Genomic DNA, 23,566 nt, shown 5'->3' on the forward strand with positions numbered 1-23,566 from the left:
GGAATTGTGCAAAATTGGAGAAATGGTCACTTAAAATGAAACATAAGGCCTAAGATTGTTAAAACATTATTGCCCTAGCTCTCCAGAAAAGCAATGAATAAATTTGTGTTAATTACAATATGCCTACCTTAATGCTTTCTGAAGTTCCACTAGGAAAAGAAGTCCCTCATCATTTTCTGCCTTACTCTGAGGCCCACAATGTCTGAAATGTTGTTTAAACAGCTGCACTGCTCTCCATAGAAGTGGGTGGACTTCAGTCATGGAAGGAATAGTTCCAGTATTACAAAACAATTTGTGATGCCTTAAGGTTTTTGCACTACATAGATGTGAAATAATATGATTAGTTGTTGCAATCATCATTTCACCATTCATACTTGAGGAGATATTTCCATAAATCAGGCAATGTGCAAATTCTGTCATAGTAAAACATTTATTCATTAAAGTGGTATAGATTATTCAAGATTCTACAGTCTTAAATCATGGATGGCAATGTGACATGGATTGATACAGAACTCGATGCCCAATATAGGCTTATTTCTTTCCTTCTTTAAAAAAAAATAATTGTGGGCCAGAAGAAAAACAATTTGGTTTTAAAAGAGATGAACAGTGATCTGATAGAGCCAGCTGCACCAACATCAGAGACTTCTGCTTCAGCTCCTGTGGACAATTTCTTATAGGACATCAGTTCAACAATTAGCCTTTGTGAATTGAAACTTTCTTTTTGAATTTTATCCAGTAAAAATATCAGTGGAAACATTTTTTCAGGAGAGAGAAGTGATGCTCCTCAGATTAACTCCAGCCTCTGAAATGAAAGGAAAGAATATATATATAAAAAAGAAACACATAGCTGATAAGATCATCGTGCTAGAAATCCAGAACTTGCTGAATTATAAGAACTCAGGCAGGCACGCCTTGTGTGTAAAATACACAGCATTCCTCTGACAGCAGCCTAGACATGCACATTAGCACTTAAGGTATTGCTTGGTCATTCAAAATGGTGGATATATAAAATAATTTTATTTTAAAAAGAATCTGAACGTATTTAACCTAAAACGCTATGCAAGTCAAAGCCAAATTCTGAAATGGAATTTTCCCTTGCTTTGATGTTTCACATGTACATTCTCAAGAAAAAACAATGATTTTATTCATTAATGTGTAGCATCTAAGTTATAATGAACATTTATACTGATTTTTAAAACATGAACATATTATATAAAATGTGTTTATTACATCTAAAACCTAAGTGATCTCTACCTTTTAAATATATTCTGCTGGGAGTTTAGTATAATATTTAAATTTTATAAAATTTAATTATAAACTTAATGATGGTGAAGACAATTATACATATTCAATAATTAGTTCCTCATCAACAGGACAAATAGAATAAATGTGCAAACTGACAATAATTCACAAGCAAAGTTAATAGTTAACATGATTTTAAAAGAAACAATATAAAAACCATTATTAAAATACCTAAATACATTAATGTATTATATACAATATATACTTCTATAATAAATATATAATAATAAACTATAAATATGTTTTCCTCAATGTTCTGAGCACTTAATACATAATACTACATTTAATATTTGTCCAGAAAGTTTATGCTTGATAAAGATGCAAAGTCATTTTTGAGAACTATACAATTTCATACATTTAAAGTAAAAGTAATTTTCTTCTTCTCATTCAAAAGCAACCACATATTTACAACTTAGGGGTCAAAAATATATGGCACAAATAAATCATGAAATATAGTTTCTTAGTTATCTACTAAATATTATATATCAAAATGCTGATGTAGATCCTATTTGGATAACTTGGTGATAAAATTATTAAAGTATATTATGATCATTTAGATTATTTGATAAAGGTAGGTAAGATACTGAAATATATTGAAGAAAATATATTTCAACCACTTGGTAATCTAAGTAAGTGTAACTAATTTTGGAACAAACTAATTTTTTAGAAATAATAAACAAGGAATTTACACAATGTTGGAAGATTGTTAATAGATAAGAGATGTGTATCTTATTTGTAATAAATAATTACCCTGGAAATAACTGAAATGTAGGTGTCACTTTTCATACATTACCTGGAAGATTATTTTTAAAAATGCAAAATCACTAAATTAGAATGGGATATATCTATATTCCTTTCTGTTGGGTTTATAGCATAACCTATTTTGATGAAGCTGGATCTCAACAGAATTTTTTTGTTATACCTAATATGTTCCCTTTAATAGAAAAATATATAATTCCATTATGCCCAAGTTCAAGTTTCAGAAAGTAGCTAAATATAAAAGAAAAATATAGTGTATAGTATAATTTGTTTGACTTTGTAAATAAACCCTTCCAGAATGGCAAACTTTATTTTAATATAAAAAATTACAAGAGCATTAGAAAGAAATAAACAAAATAGATTGTAATAGTTATGACAAGATTTTACAAGAACTAAAAATGATGAATGTGGGATAGATTCAGGGTGTTTCAGCAATGGCCCTCAAGTAACAGTTAAAGGGTATCATGTATAACATGGTGGATAATCTTCTTAAAAGTACAAAGAAAAGAACAAATTAAAGCTACCTCAACATAAAGAGTTGGGAAAATGTCCTGATGTTGAATGGATTGTGGGAAAATGCTGTTGCTGCCGTTACTCAGATATAATTAAGAGCTATGAGAGATTTTTATCTTACAGTATATAGTTCTAATATCTATAAAAGAATGAAATGGTTTCTAAAGGTCAACGCTGACACTAGGGTTCACTTTTTTTCTGATTTTTCTGTAATTTTTAAAGCAAATCCTGTGCTATCTCTAGTAGTACACAGACTTTAAATTATTTAAATTCGACTTATAAGAATGTAGTAAATACATAAATAAACAAACCCAATAATATGTAACATGTCCCATGAAATATGAATGTCTAATTATTTGTACTAATTAAATGAACTTTTTAAATACAAAAAAAAAAGGCAGAATTTTCTATTTACAGAAAGAGCATTTGATTTAAATTTAATACAATAAGGAGTGTCCAAAACTTTGGGAAATATATTTGTGTCTGGGTAGGAATAGACATGTGTTAGAATCATGAAGAAATTATAAATTTAAGATTAAATTTAATTAAATTTAATTAAATTTAAGCAAATCCTGTGCTATCTCTAGTAGTACACAGACTTTAAATTATTTAAATTCGACTTATAAGAATGTAGTAAATACATAAATAAACAAACCCAATAATATGTAACATGTCCCATGAAATATGAATGTCTAATTATTTGTACTAATTAAATGAACTTTTTAAATACAAAAAAAAAAGGCAGAATTTTCTATTTACAGAAAGAGCATTTGATTTAAATTTAATACAATAAGGAGTGTCCAAAACTTTGGGAAATATATTTGTGTCTGGGTAGGAATAGACATGTGTTAGAATCATGAAGAAATTATAAATTTAAGATTAAATTTAATTAAATTTAATTAAATTAAATTTCTGTAATTTTTATTTAATTATTATAAAAATATTTAGATGTTTTCTATATCAGGGCCTATTTATTATTCTTATTTTTTTTTAATAAAAGCATTCAAGAGATATCTGGATCATGTACACACATTTGCTTTGCTGCATTGCTCTTATTTCCTTTGTTTTCACATAGTTAATTAGATTTGTTGTTTATTTATAAACAAAATTACTTTTTATTCATTTATATATTACTAGAGGCCCAGTGCATGAAATTCATGAACAGGTAGGGTCCGTAGGCCTGGCAAGTGATCAAGGCTGATCAGGGCCTTCAGGCTGCCAGCCAGGGCCTGCCTTTCTTTCTGCGCCACCCCCTGGTGGTCAGCATACATCATAGTGAGTGGTTGAACGCTGGTTCAGTTGAACTCCACAGGGCACAATTTGCATATTAGCCTTTTATTATTAGGATTAGTTTCTCTAAAAGGTTATTGCATCTGTAGCAGTGTTTTTCTGACAAAGTTTTAAAAAAATACCTTAATTAATGCTAAGCAAAATAATCAGAAATCAAATTTATTAAAATCAGGAATCAATTATCTTAAATATTAGTGTGAGCAATCACAACATAAGCAATGTACACATATTTTGTTGGTCTGAATATAACAGATATTTTTAAGACATTTTACTTAAAGTATTTGCAGTCTAAATGCAAACTAGCCAACTCTTCTTATTTAAATGGCCAAATTAGCATATCAATTATTTTACTAGGTTCATTTGAAGCATAAAAATCTTTCAAAGATAGGTTAATTTACATGTAAGTGTGAGTTTACTTGTAGAATAATTATCATTAACTTATCACTGATTTCTCTCTTCTTTGCTCTTAACTCATTTAGTGTGATTTAGATTCTCATGATTTCATTATAGAAGTATTGTATGTGATACATTTAACTATTTTAAGCTCACTCTATATCTATACACTACAGGAAAGATCTTAAGGAAGAAAGGCACATTCTGGCTAATGGAAATAAAATAAATGTATTAACACTTCACCCTCAGATAAAAATTATCTTAGTAGATACCTGCATATGGAAAAATACACCTAAACCCCTAAAAGGATGAAACTGTTCTGCCCTCTTTGTACTTTCTTTAGAGCTTGATGTTCTATTAGGGACTGTGGTGCAATCAATTTAAAATTGTTGCCTTGGAAACATTTTTATCCATTAAATGGAACATGGGTTTATTGCTTACTTTTATTTTCTATTTACAGAAAGAGCATTTGATTTAAATTTAATACAATAAGGAGTGTCCAAAACTTTGGGAAATATATTTGTGTCTGGGTAGGAATAGACATGTGTTAGAATCATGAAGAAATTATAAATTTAAGATTAAATTTTATATTTCCCATGCCCCTTCAAAAAGAATGGGTCAGCTGTGGGCACAGCTGGAATTTCTGCCAGCTCTCTTCCCTTCATTCACATGCAGAGCGTCCTGCTGACATGTGAAAGGCCAGGAGATGACTCAGAGCACACAGGCCATTGTCTCCTCACAGGGGCACCATGATGATTGTGCTGAGAGTTGCAGGGACTGTAGGCTTGCTGCAGCAGAAACCACTTATCAAATAGCAAGATTAGTTTTACTGAGATCATATGGTGGCTTAAATCCAATAATAGAATGTAGTAAGGAGTTGGGTAACAAGTGAATGATCTATGGCCACTAAATTTTGTTAAAATACTTCTTTGCATGTAATTTTTTTTTTTTTTTTTTTTTTTTTTTTTTTTTTTTTTTTTGCTAATGCTTGTAAAAAGCAAAAATAATTAGACAACATGGAAGGACATTTTTTATGACGTGATAACATAGTCATTTGTTTCATAAAATAAACTAAAAAGAGACTCAACAAAATATTTTTTAAAGGTGACATATTTCACATATACACATTCATTATGTAAACTTAATATAAAACACACGTAGACATGAATTTACTGCATGAGCAAATGATGAATCACTGAAAGACTATACCCCAGATTATTAGTGTCTGTGTCTAGGGTTTTTAAAGTTGATATAATTAATACTAATTACTTTAGGACAAAAATGTCATTAATATAAATCTTACTTATCATATTGGCAAATCCTGTGCTATCTCTAGTAGTACACAGACTTTAAATTATTTAAATTCGACTTATAAGAATGTAGTAAATACATAAATAAACAAACCCAATAATATGTAACATGTCCCATGAAATATGAATGATTGTGATTCAGACCGATTTTCTGCTTCCAAATCTTAATAGAACATCTAGCACCATTCTGGACCATGCTTCTGATGGATTAACCATTTAGTTCCTTACACCTTTCAAAAGATATCTTAACTTTCAGGACACTAGTTGTCCAAAGTTACATGATAAATGAACTTTTTAAATACAAAAAAAAAAGGCAGAAAAAAAGCTGGGAAGGGGAGGAAGGAGACAGAGAAGCCAGGGGTTAAGGTTGAGAAGGGGAAGAGGAGTGATGGGAACACAATGCACCTTCAGGCAGGACAGCTCAGTACACAAAACAGAACATAAAATATGTGGCAGACGCTGTGCTATTGATTGTTTCTAGTGAGCCATCTGCTCTTTTTTTTTTTTCTTTTTTTCTTTTCCCCCTGCCGCAGCATAGGAATGGAATCCTAAATTCAGCAAAGAAATGATGCATGAAAAACCATTTATTTGATTTGGAGACACAATTTTTAGTAGTAACCTTCAATGATTGTCCAAGTTATTGCAAAATGTAAAAAACAAAACCAAGATCTTATTTTTATTACCAAGAAATAAATCAATGGCCTCTTTTAGAACTTTGAAAAGCAGGACATTTTTCCTGTGCCAAACTTTAAGCAAATGGCTGATGATTCCAGCTGTTTGAACAGATTGCTAAAGTGCTATTCTGCTCTGGAAACACACTTTCTGATCCAATTAAAATGCAGGAATCAAATACTCATTTGAAACTTAAAAAAATAAAAACACATCAAGAAGAGTAATTTGTTGCTGACAAAAGGATTCCATGAATATTTCATGGATTGTCTTTTGCTCCATTTTAGAGCAGCTTCTCTCATTTTAGATAAGAGAGAAACACTTCTGCTCCTCCACTTTAATGAAATGTAAAGTATCATCAACTCCTCTTCGGATGTGGATGTCAAGGATAGGAGTGAACAGATTCTTATTAAGCCACTGTCTTCCCACTGGAAAATATTTTTAAATGCTCATTATATCACGCATGACACCAGCAGTGACTCAGTCATATCAATGTTCCCTTTATTCTTACCGTATGAGTCAGATATGTTCACTTAACCAGAAATATGTACATTTAGGAATTGGAAATGCACTTAACTGAATTGAACTTTATTCTTTACTGTTGACATTAAGTTGTAATTGAAATATCAGTAAGGTACATAAGCTAGCAAAACAAAAATTTAAAATTATTTTACAAAAGAAAATATTCATTTAAAGTGCTGATGTAGCCGAAACTGGTTTGGCTCAGTGGATAGAGTGTCGGCCTGCGGACTGAAAAGTCCCGGGTTCGATTCTAGTCAGAGGCATGTACCTTGGTTGCGGGTGCATCCCCAGTGGGGGTTGTGCAAGAGGCAGCTGTTCCATGATTCTCTCTCATCGATGATTCTAACTCTCTATCCCTCTCTCTTCCTCTCTGTAAAATATCAATAAAATATATTAAAAAACAAACAAACAAAATAAATAAATAAAATAAAGTGCTGATGTATGTGACAGATCAGAATCTCACCTGTGTTTCCTGGACAATCTGGTCAATATTAGACAGCAAAGCATCTGGGAATAAAATTTTCAATATCATGAACAATTCATTTTTGAGAAACAGACCCTAAAACACTTGTCACTGAAATCTTGATAAGATTCCCCTTAACAAAGATTTATCCAGACTTTTTTTTTTAACTTACCAGTTCTTAGGTTAATTGCAATTGACTTTTATAATTCGATATGGTTACTTACTGATTGATACATAATACCATAAAGGTAGAATTTTTAAGAATATTACTCTAGTTCCAAAAATGAGTAATTATCAATATGGAATGCACTTTTCCTGCAAGGACTTTAATAGTATAATAAGGCTTCTATTCATTTTCTCTGCTCAAAGTTAACATATCAACTACACAGTGTTGCATTTCATTAATATGAAAGATATGTCAAGGAAAAACAAAATCCAAAAGAGAAAATGTAATTTCACAATATTCACCACAGAGTATGAAATAATCATTTGCAATAAAAGCCATTATTCATTAACCCTATAAATAGCGCATTTTACCATGTACCGATTTATCCTTATATGAAACAGTAATGTTCTAAATACAAATATTCTGCCTTCAAATGTCTGTATGTATATACTAATTGGCTATAAATGTTTAATACCATTATGTAGCCCTGTATAGCACACATTCTATATCTTTCCAAAATATTTTTTAAAGCAATTACTTCTACTAGTCATTAAGAAGTGACAGATGATAAAGAAAATTTAGATGTCTCAGGAAAGTCATTCTTAGGGTTCACAGGTCAGTGTGATGAGAATAGTACAAAATACTTATAAAACTTAATCACAAACATCCATATAAATTTACAATGGCTTCTAGAGATTAGTTTTTACATCTCTAGATTATTGAAAGCAATATTAAGATGTGTCCACATTATACAGAAGAAAATGATTAGGAAATTACATTATGGCAGAGCCAACATAGTATACTATATAATAAAAGGTTAATATGCAAATCGACTGAATGCCTGAATGACCAGTTACTAAGATGTGCACTGACCACTAGGGTGGCAGATGCTCAATGCAGGAGCGTCCCCTGGTGGTCAGTGCACTCCCCCAGGGGGAGCCCCACTCAGCCAGAAGACGGGCTCGTGGCTGGTGAGTGCAGCAGCAGTGGTAGGAGCCTCTCCAGTTTCTGAGGCAGCACTAAGTAGCAGTGCGCTGAGCAGTAAGGAGTAGCAAGGAAGCAGGCAGTAAGGAGAGAGGGGTCCAGGACTGCAAGAGAGATGTCCGCCTAATGGCTTAGGACATCCCATGAGGGCTCCTGGCGGACATTCCTTTAGGGCTCCCAGACTGCTAGATGGTGCAGGCCAGGCTGAGAGACACCCCCCTCCCTCCGTACAGTGCATGAATTTAGTGCACCAGGCCTCTAGTTTGTAATTTTTGATAAAATTGCAAAGTTAAAACATTATTTTATCTAGGTAATTTCATACTTAAATATGCACCTAGTAACAAACTGCTATTTCTTATGTCCCTCTTCATATAATACCACATTTTTAGTATAACTCAATTGCAGTAATATGTTTATCATTCTTTCTATGTTGAGTGATCCTCTGTACTGATACAAGAAGGATAGTTTCTATTGCAAAGCAATAACAACAACAAGCATGAGCACACACAAAAAAAACCAACCTAAAACACAAAAAGCAAAAGACAAAATATTTTTTTTTTTATAATCCCAGCATTGTTAATCTAGGATGAGAGGGAAATGATTGAGTAATTTTAGAGACTTTCCTGCTTCCAAATCTTGATAGAACATTTATTTAGGTGTAAAATTCCAGTCATTACGTTTGGTTTATTTTCTCTTTTATTCATGAAATTTTAAAACTGAGATATTTCTTACCCATAACTGTAACTCAACTAACATTTACCTCACAAACATAAGTCATTATTGTCATTATTATTATTATCTACATCAACTGAGGAGGATAAGAAACTATGCCTTTCCCATCTAATCCATCTCTCTGTGAAGTCCTCTCCCCCAAACACTTTACACATAGGCACCTCCACACACAGTGGCCTCATCCTGAGACCCATGAAAAGGCTTTTCAAGGAAAAGGAGTAAGTAGTTTTTGTTTTTTTTAATCTAACTGAGCATTGCCTTTTTAGCATTATAGAATGGAAGTTGAATTCCATCACACCGAGAGGAGAATGGGCTCATATCTGCAGTCTTTGTTGAAAAACATCCCATTTACCTTTGCAATTATATGTACAACAAGTTGTTTCATGTTTCTGGAACTTTGTTAGCTATTGGTATTTTAATGATTGTTTTTAAGTTTATTATTGTGAGTAAACAGGGGTGAAATACTAAAAGTTAGGAAATGAGAGTCAATTGATGTGAACTTTGTGATAATAGTTCTATTATTTTTAGCTTTATAAATGAAACATTTAGTTTTCCTTCATTGTTAATACAAACAAATAAACTAAATTAAAATTTAGTTTGGAAGTAAGAATTTTATGAGTGCTTTCAAATAAAGTAGAACATACTTGACGAAAAAAAAAGATAAATGTAATATGTTTACCTTAAACAAATTCCTTAAATTCTTGTGGAGAAAATATGTATTATTCTGCAGTAGTCTTGTTATATTTATAGATGATGTACAATGGTCCCACAACTTATATTCTAAAATTTTAATAAAATATATATCTATAAATCAGCTGTAATCAATAGTTTGAAAATATAAAATAGGTTATTATGACCTCAATTTTACTAACTATATTTAATGAAAAAAACAACATAGGAAATAAATTTGCCACAATGAGGATGTTAACAGTATCTAATTTACATTATTATATTTATTGTACTGCTGTATGAATCTAAATATTTTAGATTTAAAATAAATAATATTCCCCAAAACAAATTTTGTTTTCTTTTAGAATTTTGAGGCAACTTTCAATGCTTGATTATCCCTTCATGACACTCAGATATTATATATACTTTTTAAAAAGTTCTACTTTAACAGGATTTTGAAATTTTCAAATTAGAGACAATTATTAAAAATAAACAAAATACAGCAAAGGAGCCCTAACTGGTTTTATTATCTTAATAATTATCTTAGTAATACCAGAGATTCCTTCTCTGGGGATTCATTTATTTAAGTCTCAAAAGCTTTTCTATATTCATGATTTTTAAATATTATGTAAGTAAAAACTAGAAAGGGGTAAAATAATATACTTTTCTCAATCAGCAACACCTAAGAATTAAGTAATTCGTGTTGCATTAAAATGCTTAGTTATATAACATTATTATAGAAAGACAAATATCATATGATCTTATTTATATGTGGAATCTACTAAATAAAACAAAATGAAACCCAAGTTCATTGATATAGAAAATGGATTTGGTGGTTGTCTGAGACAAGGGAGGGAAGAGAGGGCAAAATGGATGAGGAAAGTCGGACCAACTTCCAGCTATAAAGTAAATAAATCATGGGGATGTAATGAACAGCATGGAGAATATGGTTAGTAACACTGTATGTAGATTTGAAAGTTGCTAAGATAGTATATTTTAGATGTACTCATCACAATAAAAAGGAATTCTATAGTAACTGTGTGGTGATGGATGTTAGATTGTTGTGGAGATAATTTCACAATATATACAAATATGGAATCATTATGTTGATACCTGAATTATACCACAATTAAGAAAGAAAAACAAAGAAAAGCGTGTCAACATGAGTTAAAAATAAATAAAAATACGTAGTTGGCATTAGAGTATTATGACAGAAATAGTGCTGAAAATACACATAGTGTTTTGATTTTATAAAGTACTACAAGATGTGATCTCCTTTATTCTTCATAAGAGCTATGTAGCTGACACATGCATGCTGATTTGATTTTAGAAATTGTGAAAGGCAAACTTCAGAACCAGAGCAGAGAAGGCACTTAGGAAACAGCCAAGCCAATAAAAGCCCATTAGACCATTATTTTCAAGACTGGCCTGGAAAGTAATCTCTAACTGCTTTAATCTTGCCCTCTTTTTAATGTCTTCATAATGAGACGTGTGATAAGAAGTACTTCTGTAAAGTTAAAATTAACGGAAATTTTTATATATGCCTCTAACAGAAGGAAATTAAACTAATGATTGACATTCTTTAACTGTGCTTTGAATGGTATTTCAAGTGATCTGAGTTAATAAAGGCTTATTATATTATGACTAATTTTTTTCTGCAAGTTTCCTACATGAACCTTATTCTCAAAACAAAACCAAAAATGAAAAAGCCTTAATGTTAACCCTCATTTACCAATCTTTAATAAGAGACCATCATGTTAGTGTATAATGCTGTAAGGTTTTCAACAAGTTCATAGGAACATTTATCTGTAGACCTTGATTTCAGTGAATATCAAAAACAACACATTAACAAAGAGCAATATTATTGCCTGACTAAATTTAAAATATTTTTTTAAGCAGTGTGATTTCTAATTACATTTCATTGCAGGTTTTTGTTAAAATAATAAGTGAAGTTACTCTAAAAGTTAAACATTCAATTCAGAATCACAGTGTAGGAAGAAAAAATGAAACCACTATCTGGTTAATGAGCGATGACTTTATATTGTTTATAAATGTAATAGGAACTTCATTTAAAGTTTTTTAAATTACCTGGTAATAAAAATAAACATCCCTCTGATAGAAGCAGTCTTGTATTTTTATCTCCCTTTTTAACTTACATTGAGAAAAATATAAAACTCATTCATTTAGCAAATGTGTATTAAATGCAATGAAAACACTTTCATATGCCCAGGTAGATGCATATAAAATTGTGGCATATAATTTAAAACTGAACTGGATATTTTTATAAATGCAAAATCAATGGATTTTTTTTTTTTTTTTTTTTTTTTTTTTTTTTTTTTTTGCTTCCCACTGAAAAAGGTATGAGCTAGATGAGAAATGTCATAGAACCATGAAGGCGTCAGAACCAAAAATGTTTTTCAGAAGGGTACTTATTTTATCACTTGTCTGGGTATACTTATTTAATTTTTATTTTAAATAACATAACAACGCAAAGTTGTTCTCTATAATATTTATCTAAAAACACATACCACTGTCATTGATAGAAATAGGCAATCTATTCACTGAAAAATACCAATTATTTATAGGTAGTCCTTTTAAGACTGGAGGAGAAATATCATTATTTATGCAATACTTTATTTTTCCTATGGCAACTTTCATTTTGTAATCTGCTATTGCAGAACCTGGAAGCCAGTTCTTTTTGGGAAAGGCACTGCTACTATGTCATGCTTTTTTCCTAATCATTTCCATATATATATATATATATATATATATATATATATATATATATATGTATATATAGATAACTGTATACTAGAAGGTTTATACACCTTGGTTCTATTAGCCATGTGACAGAGAAACAAGACTGAAATTTCAAATTCCAACTTCCTATGTGAGTTCTCAAAATAATTTTTCATTAAAAAAAACAAAAAACACAAACAGGTTACACAGTGCTTGTGAATATACACTCAGAATTTGAGAGTTGTTCTTTCACTACGCCCATCAGAGCTGTTGGGTTGAATTAACATCACATTCATAGACATGCTTCTTTTAGAAAATAGTCCACATGTGCTCGGTGAGTTAATATAACAATAGTATTCCTTTAATTCTCCATTCAGGGAGTACCTGTGCCTTGCTCGGGACTTCTCAGCGGGCAAAGTGAGAAACTTACTTGGCTTTGAATGTGCTCTTTTAGATGCGGGCCCCTCTGTGACAGAATCAGGAGGTCGACTAGCTAACTGCAATGCAGTAGAGTTGTTCCTGTTAGTGTTTTGGGACTCAACATTTGTGACAGCTTCATTCTGCGGTTCGGTACCTGGCTTTGTGCCTGTCTTTCTTTTCTGCTTTTGGGACACAGAAGTGCTTGAAGTCCAGGTAGGAGGCAAAGCAGAGGTAGTGGTAGAGGAGTCCTGACTCGAACAAACTTCTGAAGATTGTATCACACTGTCACTGGCAACTTTACAACACGGAGCACTCTCTTCATGCCCCACAGCTTGCTTGGACATGGACTGGGGCAGCGTCACACTGCAGCCTTGCATTTGAGCCCCATTTGTTTGAGAGTAGACATTGCTGACCTTGGTGACCTTGTGTTGGCCATTATTGTTACAAACCTTATACCGGATCATTAGAATGATGATGAACACCAGCACGGATGCTACAATTATTCCACCAATAATAATAATCATGGTGCCTCCCAAAAATTGGGATTGCATGAAATGGCATCGCACGTAATCCTGTTCTGTAGTAAACTGGATGCAACCCACGACTCTTGTGGCAGTGAGAGAAGTGATGCCATCATCGTATATTGCCAAGACACACAAGTCATACATAGTTCCAGCAGCCAGGTTATTGACAAGAAAAGTTTTGCTCGTAGGAGGTATCATTCTGAGGGACAATGGAATTTGTGTTAATATTAAAAAGAAAACATATATACACACAGTCATTATGACTCCAGCTCTGTTTCATTTCAGCACTCATTAGGATAAGCCCAATAATAACAGACATGAAACATGGGAAAATGATCTAATCTTACCCCAGTTAAAATGGCTAAAAGTTGATGTTGTATTCTACACCATGTCTTTGAAAAGCTTATCAATGACATTGCTTGGCAAAGCAGAAGTCCAAATAAAAGCCTTTGCTGAAAAATAACTTATGACAAATTGCTTTTGAAAGGTGTGACTGTGACATTATCAGACTGCTAAACAAATCCATTTAGTACTTACAACACCTCTGTGACTAAAAGCCAATTTGAAGGAAAAGAAAACACTGACTATCACATTAGAAACCAGAATGGAAATTCATTTTGAAGTATTTATTTTCCAAATCAGTTATAAGCTGCTATGGAATGACACCCAGTAAAACTATCTTTAATAAATAAGATCATTACTAACATTACAGTATTTTTTAGGAATCTCACTCCTCTCTTAATCCTTCAACACTTGGTTCCCTGTATGTTTTTATATGAATATGAGGTCGATGAAAATGTATGCCTGATATCCTATACATATGAACAGGTCAAGACTATTTACCAGAGAGAGCATAAATCCCTCAACCTCTCCATTGTGGGATGATGGAGTTACTTTCAAAACAGTTTCTAAAATTTGATGAGTCTATAGATATCTCTGAATCAATTACATTACAAAAGTCTTCTGTGGAATATCTTCCAATAACTCAGTAGTAACTTACACTATGACCAAAACTTACATTTAATGTGGGGGGAAAAAAGGCTTAAAACTCTTTTTTCCGAAAAGAGAATTTTGGAAAAACTTAGCAATACTAACATGTTGTACAACCTAACAATACTGTCTAACTGTACCAGGAAACTCTTAGGCCAAAGTATTTATTTGTAATTGAAATTACTATAATTTAGTGAGTGCTAATAAATAAAAGACATTTCTAAGCATTTTATATACATTATAATTTAATTTTTACAATGACTGTATGAGGTAGGCATTATCACAATTTTATACATGACAAATATTAGGGACCATTTCAAGCTATTTCCTTAAATAGAATTTAATTGTAATGGCAGGATTAAAATCTTGGAATTTAGAAAATAGAAACTAACCTATTTCACAGAGTTAATGTTTAAAACATATAGAATGTGTTATAGCTACAGGAAAGTAAGGGGATAGAGGTAGATGATTGTCTTTCTCTGTGGGTTAAATAACTCATAGCTCAGGTGAAGAGCTGAGTATAACAAAGACCCAACCTACTTTATACTAACATACATGAATCATAGTCTGCATCCCATATATCTAGTAATACTAGAGAGATTAGAAACCGTTTACCCTAATCTCTTCCTTTTAAAGATGAGGAAATTAAAACTCAGCCAGGGAGAACCTTGCCCAGGATTGATCACATGACTATCTGGGCTAGTTTTGTTTTTCCTACCAGCTTATGCTCACTTTAAAAAACTTATCTCATTTCCATACATGAGGGGAAACCAAATTATCTTCAAGAATTCACATAGGTATGAAAGAACTGAGTTGATCTGATTTCACAAAAGGTATAATTCAAAGCCATAATTTTGCATCATTTCCCAGGATTAATAAGAATCTATCATGAGTGAAATTATATGAAGGGATAAAAAGGTATATTCCAACTGAAAATTGGACAAGATGTGACTATAAATCAATGAGGCTGAAGTTTAGAAAAACATACCAGAAATTCTTTAGTCAGATGCAAATTATCTCCATCAATGTCCTTCCAGGAGATTAAATATTTATCTTCAGTGATACTCTCACTGCTCAAAATATGTATGAAGTTTCCCTTTGGAACTGTCTTAAGAACCAGTGTATATGAGACAACACATCACATATACACAAGTCAGTCACTCAAGATATCAGTCTCATTATTTTATAGTTACATCCTATTTTTGACCAAAAATGGCAATACCCATCTTGATCACCCACCTTATTCATAAGACTTGGCTCCAAATGGCTTTTGCTTGTTTCCAAAATTCAAATTCACCCTCAAAAGACGATGATTTGCCACCACTGAGGATATTCAAAATAGTATGTTGAAGTTCTAAAGATAATTCCAAAAGTGCTTTGAGCAATGGCAGCATCATTGGGATAATGGTATAGCCTCCCAACATGACTTCCTTGAAGGAAAGAACACTCATATGGATATGTAAGTTCTGGTATGTTTTTGACTTTTTAAAATAAATCAGTCTTGTTCTCTGATAGTCACATCTCTTAGAGGAGGGGGGAAAGTAACCATAATATTATATATAAATTTGAACTCTCTTAACATAACACCATTCAAAATAGTTTCCCACATGAATTCATCTTTCAAAAGCCTCACATTTTAAGCCTTACACTTAAAAATGAATTAATATAACTACAATATAGTGTAGCAGTGACAAAAATATCAGAATACCATAAGAAGCCCTACACTAAGATGCATGGCAAGAATACAAATTTGCTTAATTTTTCTTACCTGTAAACAAGGGTGTCATCATAAGTACCATTGTACTGGATTTGAAACATACGTATTCCAGGAATATTTCTTTGAAAATTAAACTTAAGTAATGCCGTAGATGACGTTGCTTCTGCCACCACAATTTTATCTTGACTCATTTTGGTATCACCATTACTAGTGCTTGCATTAGAACCTGACTTGGTAGAAGTTGAAATATCTGAAGAACCAGGATCAGGCTCATGGATGTGGTTTGTACTGTTCAGTAAGTGAGGGAGCTTAATTATGTGAAGCTCCACCGTTTGTGTGGCTTCCCCTGCAGGATTGGAAGCTATGCAGGTAAAAGCACCCGTATCCTTTACAGTTGTTATCATGATGTCCAGAGTTCCATTATCATACACCAGAGATCTTGTTGCATTTGAAATCAGCTTCCCTTCAGGAGAAATCCAGTGGATTGCAGGTTCAGGGTCTCCCCTGGCTTTGCATCTCAGGGTTGCCCTTTGACCCTCCAGGACTCTCATCTCATGTGTATGGCGAGTAATGAGAGGAGGCTCACACAAAAACTCTTCCTCAGGAATTGACCAAAAATAGCGACCAGTTAAAAGTGCTGGAGAAGCACAAGTCTCTAGGTCATCTTCTCTGGACAGACGTCTCAACCACAACAATTCACAATTGCAGTGCAAAGGGTTGCCACCAAAACTTAATGCAAACGTAGACGGGTTTATGATTCCTGAGGTCGCTAGTACCTGAGCTCGCTGGAAGAGAGGGTCAGGTGGTAGCTTCTGCAATTTATTGGATGTTACATCTAGCCGTGTCATCTTGTGCAAGTGGGAGAAAGTCCCCTTGGGAATGTTATCAATCATGTTGTGATCCAAACTAAGGGTGTGCAAGCTCACCATCTTCTCAACAGCATCCCACGGGATTGTTTCTAAATTATTATAGGACAGATCCAGCTCTTCAAGGGCAAAGACATCATCGAAGGCTGTAGATGAAATTAAAGTCAGCTGATTGTTGTTCAGTATCAAATGATGGAGATTGGAAAGCCCACTGAACATATCATTTGTAATTTTAGTTAATCTGTTGCTATTCAAATGCAATGCCCTCAGATTTCGTAAGTCAGCAAAAGCATGCGGTGTAATAAAACTTATTGTATTCCTGGATAGAGTCAGGTCCACCAAGCTGGTCATATTGGCAAAATCTTTCCTTTTAATATTTGTAACAAAATTGTCTGCCAAGCGCAGTTCCACAGTTCTTCTGTCAATGTTTGGTGGAACAAATAAAAGCCCTTTCTTGGCACAAAGGGTTGCAAGATTAGGAGACAAAATTTGACAGACACAACGCTTTGGACAGATCTGAGCTCTCACTGCTATGCCAATGAAAAACAGATAAAAAAGGAATTTTTCCATTGTAGATCAGATTTAAGAGCCTGTAAGAAAAGACGAAATGTAGAGTTAGCATTTAATAGTTTCACCAAGGTTCGTATTCCTATTAGAATAATCTTTTTTTGTCTGAATTAAAACACAGAAACAATTTATTAATTTGTTTACTTAACAAATAAGTATAAAATACCCACTCTTGACCTGAGGATATTATGGACACTAAGATACTAATAAAAAAATATACTATTTACAGCTTCATGGGATTTAAAATCAAATGGGGAAAAGAAGTCAATAGATTACTATAATTCTGTAAATTGTTATTTTTAAAATATGGTCTGGGTGCATAGAAAGAGGTATTTAGCCCAAATTGTAGGGTAGGAGTTCTGGAAAACTTCCCGTAGAACCCAAAAGGCATAAGTTCAAAAGCTTAGATATATTTAAGGATTTGCAAATATTTCAATTTACTGGCCTGGATAGAACAATGAGAGACAATATTTGTTATTGTTAACCTTATGGCATTATATTAGAAAATAATTAATTTTTATTACATTTTATTTTTCTTTATGAGTTATATTAAACATAATACAACCTTCACACTCTAACAGTAATACACAATCTAATTCTCAAAAATAAAAACGCTGAAAATTTACCATAAATGCTCTGGCTTCTATAATATTAGAAAATTTTATTTGATATAAACATGTATTTTTTTTATTTTTATTTTTTTCGTGTGTTTTATATGATCACAAATGCATTATTCTTTTTTTAAATATATTTTATTGAAGATAAGTTATCAAAATACTTGGCAGTGAGTCCAAAAAGATGTCATATTCCACTTTCTTTTTCTTAAAATCTTAATGAATTTACATTTACCCAAATTTAATGTAAAAGAGCCTGATGCTTTCATTTTCAAGTTTGATCTTAAGTTTTTACTCTTGAAAGTAATGCTCAAAACAAAAATATATATATTGATATATATAATTAAAAATTCTCATACTTTACTAGTACATGTAGATGTACAAGCCAAGAGGAGAGATCATTAGAATTCTTAATTGAAAAAAAATATGAAATAAGGAGTTATTCTAGAAATAATGCACCTGGTTTTCCAAAATAAAACTTATTGTTGTAGTTTCAATTTACTTTATGCCTATTTTATGCCATATTAAATGTAATTGCAATAAGTAAGGATTGTCATTTTTAACAAATGAAATAGAATCTCTAGGTTTAAGATAAAATGACTAGTATTGTGCTAGCCTTTTCAAAATAAGCAGCAAAAAAGTAAAAAATATATATATAAAACTATAGTTTTTAGACACCAGAAAAGAGGAAGTACAAAACTGTGTTCCTTGAGATAACTGAATTTTTTAAAAAAGAAAACCCCATTATTGCCCCTGGAGACACTTTCTAAACCACAGCACAGAAGGGAAAACAAGGCAAAGCATCAATGGTCTTAATTAATTGAAGAAACAGAGATTGGAGTGCAGAAAGTCTTCAGTGGCCTGAATGTATAAGGCAGAGTAGCAGAAAGGTGAGTTTTCAGAACTCCAGTAATCTCAATATAGAGGCAGGGGAGTGAATACTAGCCAAAGTGAAACACTGATTAAAAAGAAAGATATAAATAAAATTGAACAAGACTCAGTCACCTGTGAGAAAATATTAAGCAGTCAAACATACATATAATTGCATTATCAGAAGAAGGCTGTAAGGTCAAAATATACTTGAAGAAATAACGGCAAAATTTGTGATTTAAAAAACAGAAACAACCCCTAAATCTAAGCTCAAAATAATAAAGACCACACCAACACACACCACAATTATACTGCAAAAAAAAAAAAAAAAGTATTAAAAACAGTCATGTAAATAAGACACATCACAAGAAGATAAAATGTACAAAATAAAAATAATGCCTGACTCCTCACTGACTTTCCTTAGGAAGTAAACCAAGATGGAGGACTAAAAAATATTTCTAAAGTGCTTCAAGAAAAAAGAAGGCCTGTCAACTTGGATGTGAATTTAACCATTCAAAAAAGATCAAAGTAAAATAAAGATATTTTGAGAGAGAAACAAATGGAAAGATTCATCACCAGTGGAACAGAACTATAAAAAATATAAAGGAATTCTATTCAGTCTAAAAGAAAATTATATCAGATGGCATCTTTAATCTTTATAAATGTATGAAAAACAACATAATTGGTATATCTTAATGAATTTACATTTATCCAAATTTAATTTAAAAGAACCTGATGCTTTCATTTTTAAGTTTGATCTTAAGTTTTTGCTCTTGAAAATAACATCCTAATGCTGAGGATGCAAATAAACTTAAAAGAACTATATTCCAGGAAGTGAATCCTCTATGAAAGGGGAGCGATCCACGGATGGTCTCCTATTTTCCCCACCAACAGAAAGGCAGAATGGAGGATCCACCACTGTTGTTCTTCTCCTTCAGTAATATGTGATGCTGACTATTCTGGATCATATGAACTTTAGATTCATTTGTCAACATCCATAAAACAGCCTCTGAGTTTTAACAATATTTTTGTATGCTAAGTCCTTTATCAGATATGTCTTTGTAAGTACAGTAATTTCGTCCAGTGTCTGGTTTAGGATTTCCGTCTTTTGGAACAACTGTAAATAGACCTCGTCATATGATAGCAAGGTTTCAAGTCAGGGCAAGTGTATATAGTCTTATAATTAGGTCTCAGTGTTTTAGTGAGCCAGCCCCTCTGGACTGTGGTACATGTACACAATGGAATGCCACGCAGTGGGGAAAAAAGAAGGAATTCTTATCACTTGCAACATCATGGATGGGCCTGGAGAGTATTATGCTAAGTGAATTGTCTTAAATCAGAGAAAGGTAAGTATTACATGATCACACTCATATGTGCAATCTAATAAACAAAATAAATTGAAGCCGAAACTAGTTTGGCTCAGTGGTAGAGCGTCGGTCTGCGGACTGAAAGGTCCCAGGTTTGATTCCGGTCAAGGGCATGTACCTGAGTTGCGGGCACATCCCCAGTAGGGGGTGTGCAAGAGGCAGCTGGTCGATGTTTCTCTCTCATCGATGTTTCTAGCTCTCTATATCTCTCCCTTCCTCTCTGTAAAAAATCAATAAAATATATTTTAAAAAAATAAAATAAAATAAAAAAAAATGAAGAAAAAAAAAAAATAGATCCCTGAGGCTCAGATACCACAGCAGCTAAGTTCTGCTTAACTTTGTTTCCCCTGAAGACAGGCCTTGTTAAGAAGTAGAGATCTCTAACATAAGGGTTCCTTTCCTTCTCCCTGCTGGAAGCAGGAGCAAATATTGCTCAAATATTTGCTATGGGAATTTGGTGGAGCTCCTGGATGTAAATCTCAAAATATCGTGGGCCCCTCCCTGATGACTGGCTTCCCCTGAAGTTTTTAACTCAGACGTGTGTGCACTGAGTCTCCAGCAATTCATAGCAGTTGAGGTTTCCTTACTCTGCCACCGTTCCTATAGTGTTTTTGTCTTTGCTGCAGTCAGCTGGGACTCCCTGCATTCCCCCTCTTTCCAATGTGAGGAATGGCTACTCTGTCTTCCCTCTCTTATGGACCCAAGAAAAGTTTGTTTATTTTTAAATTTTTCAATCTGCCAGTATTTTTTACTTTTGTTATAAGAGAGTTGCAACATCCAAGCTCCTTAACATGTAGGACAAGAAACCAGAATTTTAATGGATTTTTAAGAACCACATGGAGACTGGTTTAAGAAAATAAATCCTAAAGAACCCCATACCAAGGCAAAAAAGTGTTTTCCTCACATTTCATTCTTATTTCTCTTCATTCGTGTGGATCTTACTTGGAAAATATGGAGATGGGGAGAGAACATAGGCAGATAGTCTATATTTATTAAGAAAAAAGAATCGGAGATGAAAAGAAAAAGTAAATTGAATCCTCCAAGTAAACCAGAGTTCCATCTGTGGAAGAATGGGGAAGAAGCAGAGGCCTGAAAGAAAAATTTCATCATCAGGACTTTCTGCTATAAAACACTGAAAGAGGGCATGCAGAGTTCAGTTCCTTTTCTCCTATCCAGATATTTCTGACTTCACCCACAGAATACCTAGGGTGGCACTGGAGAGGTGAGAAAATTTCCCTAGAAAATATTACTACCTTCATAGAATGTATAGAATCTCAGTTCTAGCCCAAAACGAAGACATCTAGGAGTAAGCTTAGAGATCAAACAGATGTCCTTAGCCACCAAAATTGCTGGCCTCTGTGCTATTATATAGGGTGAGGTTTCCAAACGTTTAGACATCTCATGGTTTATCTGCAAAACAAAGATTTCCCACACCACTCCCTTGCTAAGATCCCATGTCTGAATAAACAGGAAATTCCCAACCAGGCTCTCCAAACATTGGATGCTGCGGTGAGCTGAATCACAACACTACCATAGCAATTATAGACTGAGCTTGACCTGCAGCACATATAGCCTCAGCCTTACTCTAGCAGACTGAAAGAAGAAACACCCACCTTTTAAAAAGTATTTATTTCATTTTCTACTTTACTTTATTATAAAATATGCTGCATAAAGAAGTCACACACACACACACACACACACACACACAACACACAAATGAGAAAGCAAGAAAAAGTGGCTAACATTCTAAGAAGGAAATTGTCAATAGAAACAGACCAATAGACATCCCAGATGTCAGAATTGTCACAGCAAATTAAAATGATTATTTAAAAAATGCTGAAGTGTCTGATAGAAAAGGTAGACAACTTGCATGTAATGGGTAATATTAGCAGAGACACAAAAATAGTTATAAAAATGGAAATGGTTTGGAATAAACCATTAGATATATTTAAGGGAATACTGGGCACAGCAGAAGAGAATATCAATGAGTACAGATTGATAGAAAAAAATCCCAACTCCAACACATGAGAGAAAAACTGAAAGAAGAGCACATGAAGTCTGAGATCTGAAGGAAAATATTAGAATGTTTGACATAATCGTAATTGGAATCCCAGAGAAAAAGGAAACAGTGAGTGGAGTAGAAGAAATATTATGAAGTAATAATGGTTGAGAAATTTTCAAACTGATAAAATTAATGATCCCAAAATGCCAATAAACCCCAATCAGTATAAACACAAAGATAATCATACCTAAGCACATAAGAGTATATATATATATATATATATATATATATATATATAGAGAGAGAGAGAGAGAGAGAGAGAGAGAGAGAGAGATTAGAAAAGGGAGCAGAGCACAACAATATTACATACATAATGAACTGTAATTGAATTCTCATAATAAATAATGAAGGCCAAAAGAAAAAAATAGTTTTAAATATAAATTTTTTTTAAAAAAACCTCTCTCAACCTTGGATTTCATATCCAATGAAAATATCCTTCATAATGAACATAAAACAAAAATGTTTACAGGTAGAAAAAGCTAAGAGAAGTTAAACTTGGATACTATCTACAAGATATAATGAAAAAAGTTTATGGGACAGAAAAAAGAATCAACCATTGAGAAAATATAAAATTGAAGAAAAGATGGTAGACTTAATCCAAATGATACCCATAATTACTTTAAAACAACTTCAATCTTTAAAGGTAAAGATTATTGATCTGCCCAAAATAGCAGAGGGGCCCATTAATAGAGCATTATAAAACACAATTTAAAAATGAAAATATTGACTACTAAAAGTCAAAGGATACTAAAGATATATCATGAAATACTTAGCATAAAAAGCTTGGCATGGCTAAATTATTATCAAATAGAGTGGAAGAAGAAAATGAGTGTACCAGAGACAAACATGAGCATTTAATAAAGAAAAGGATCCACCCCTCAAGAAAATATGAAAGCACTAAAAGTTCATGCCATTAATGTTAGAGCTTCAAAATACACAAAACAATACATGGCAGAACAAAATGAATTAGTACATTAAAATTCACAATTACAACTGGAGACATAAATTCTCAGTAATTAATAGAATAAGGTGACAAAATATAAAAAAGCAGTAGCTAT

General features: G+C 32.7%; 1 protein-coding gene across 3 annotated transcripts in view; it reads right to left on the minus strand.

The window, feature by feature from the left end:
• Window positions 1-411: 411 nt before the first annotated feature.
• Window positions 412-23,566, minus strand: part of LRFN5 (leucine rich repeat and fibronectin type III domain containing 5) — a 273,614-nt gene continuing 250,459 nt past the window's right edge. Inside the window, exons 3-6 of one of the 3 annotated variants that reach the window (XM_084866862.1) lie at window positions 16,214-17,618; window positions 12,942-13,654; window positions 7,222-7,265; window positions 412-802 (exon numbers count right to left, since the gene is read on the minus strand). In XM_084866862.1, the coding sequence (XP_084722988.1) occupies window positions 785-802; window positions 7,222-7,265; window positions 12,942-13,654; window positions 16,214-17,598 (2,160 nt within the window). In that variant the 5' untranslated portion in view covers window positions 17,599-17,618 and the 3' untranslated portion in view covers window positions 412-784. Of the gene's footprint in view, window positions 803-7,221; window positions 7,266-12,616; window positions 13,655-16,213; window positions 17,619-23,566 lie in introns of those variants that run through there. The other 2 variants (XM_084866863.1, XM_084866861.1) reach the window with 2 other exon arrangements.

The sequence above is a fragment of the Pipistrellus hanaki genome, assembly GCF_964339955.1.
Source record: "Pipistrellus hanaki genome assembly, chromosome: 1".
Classification (NCBI taxonomy): Eukaryota; Metazoa; Chordata; class Mammalia; order Chiroptera; family Vespertilionidae; genus Pipistrellus; species Pipistrellus hanaki.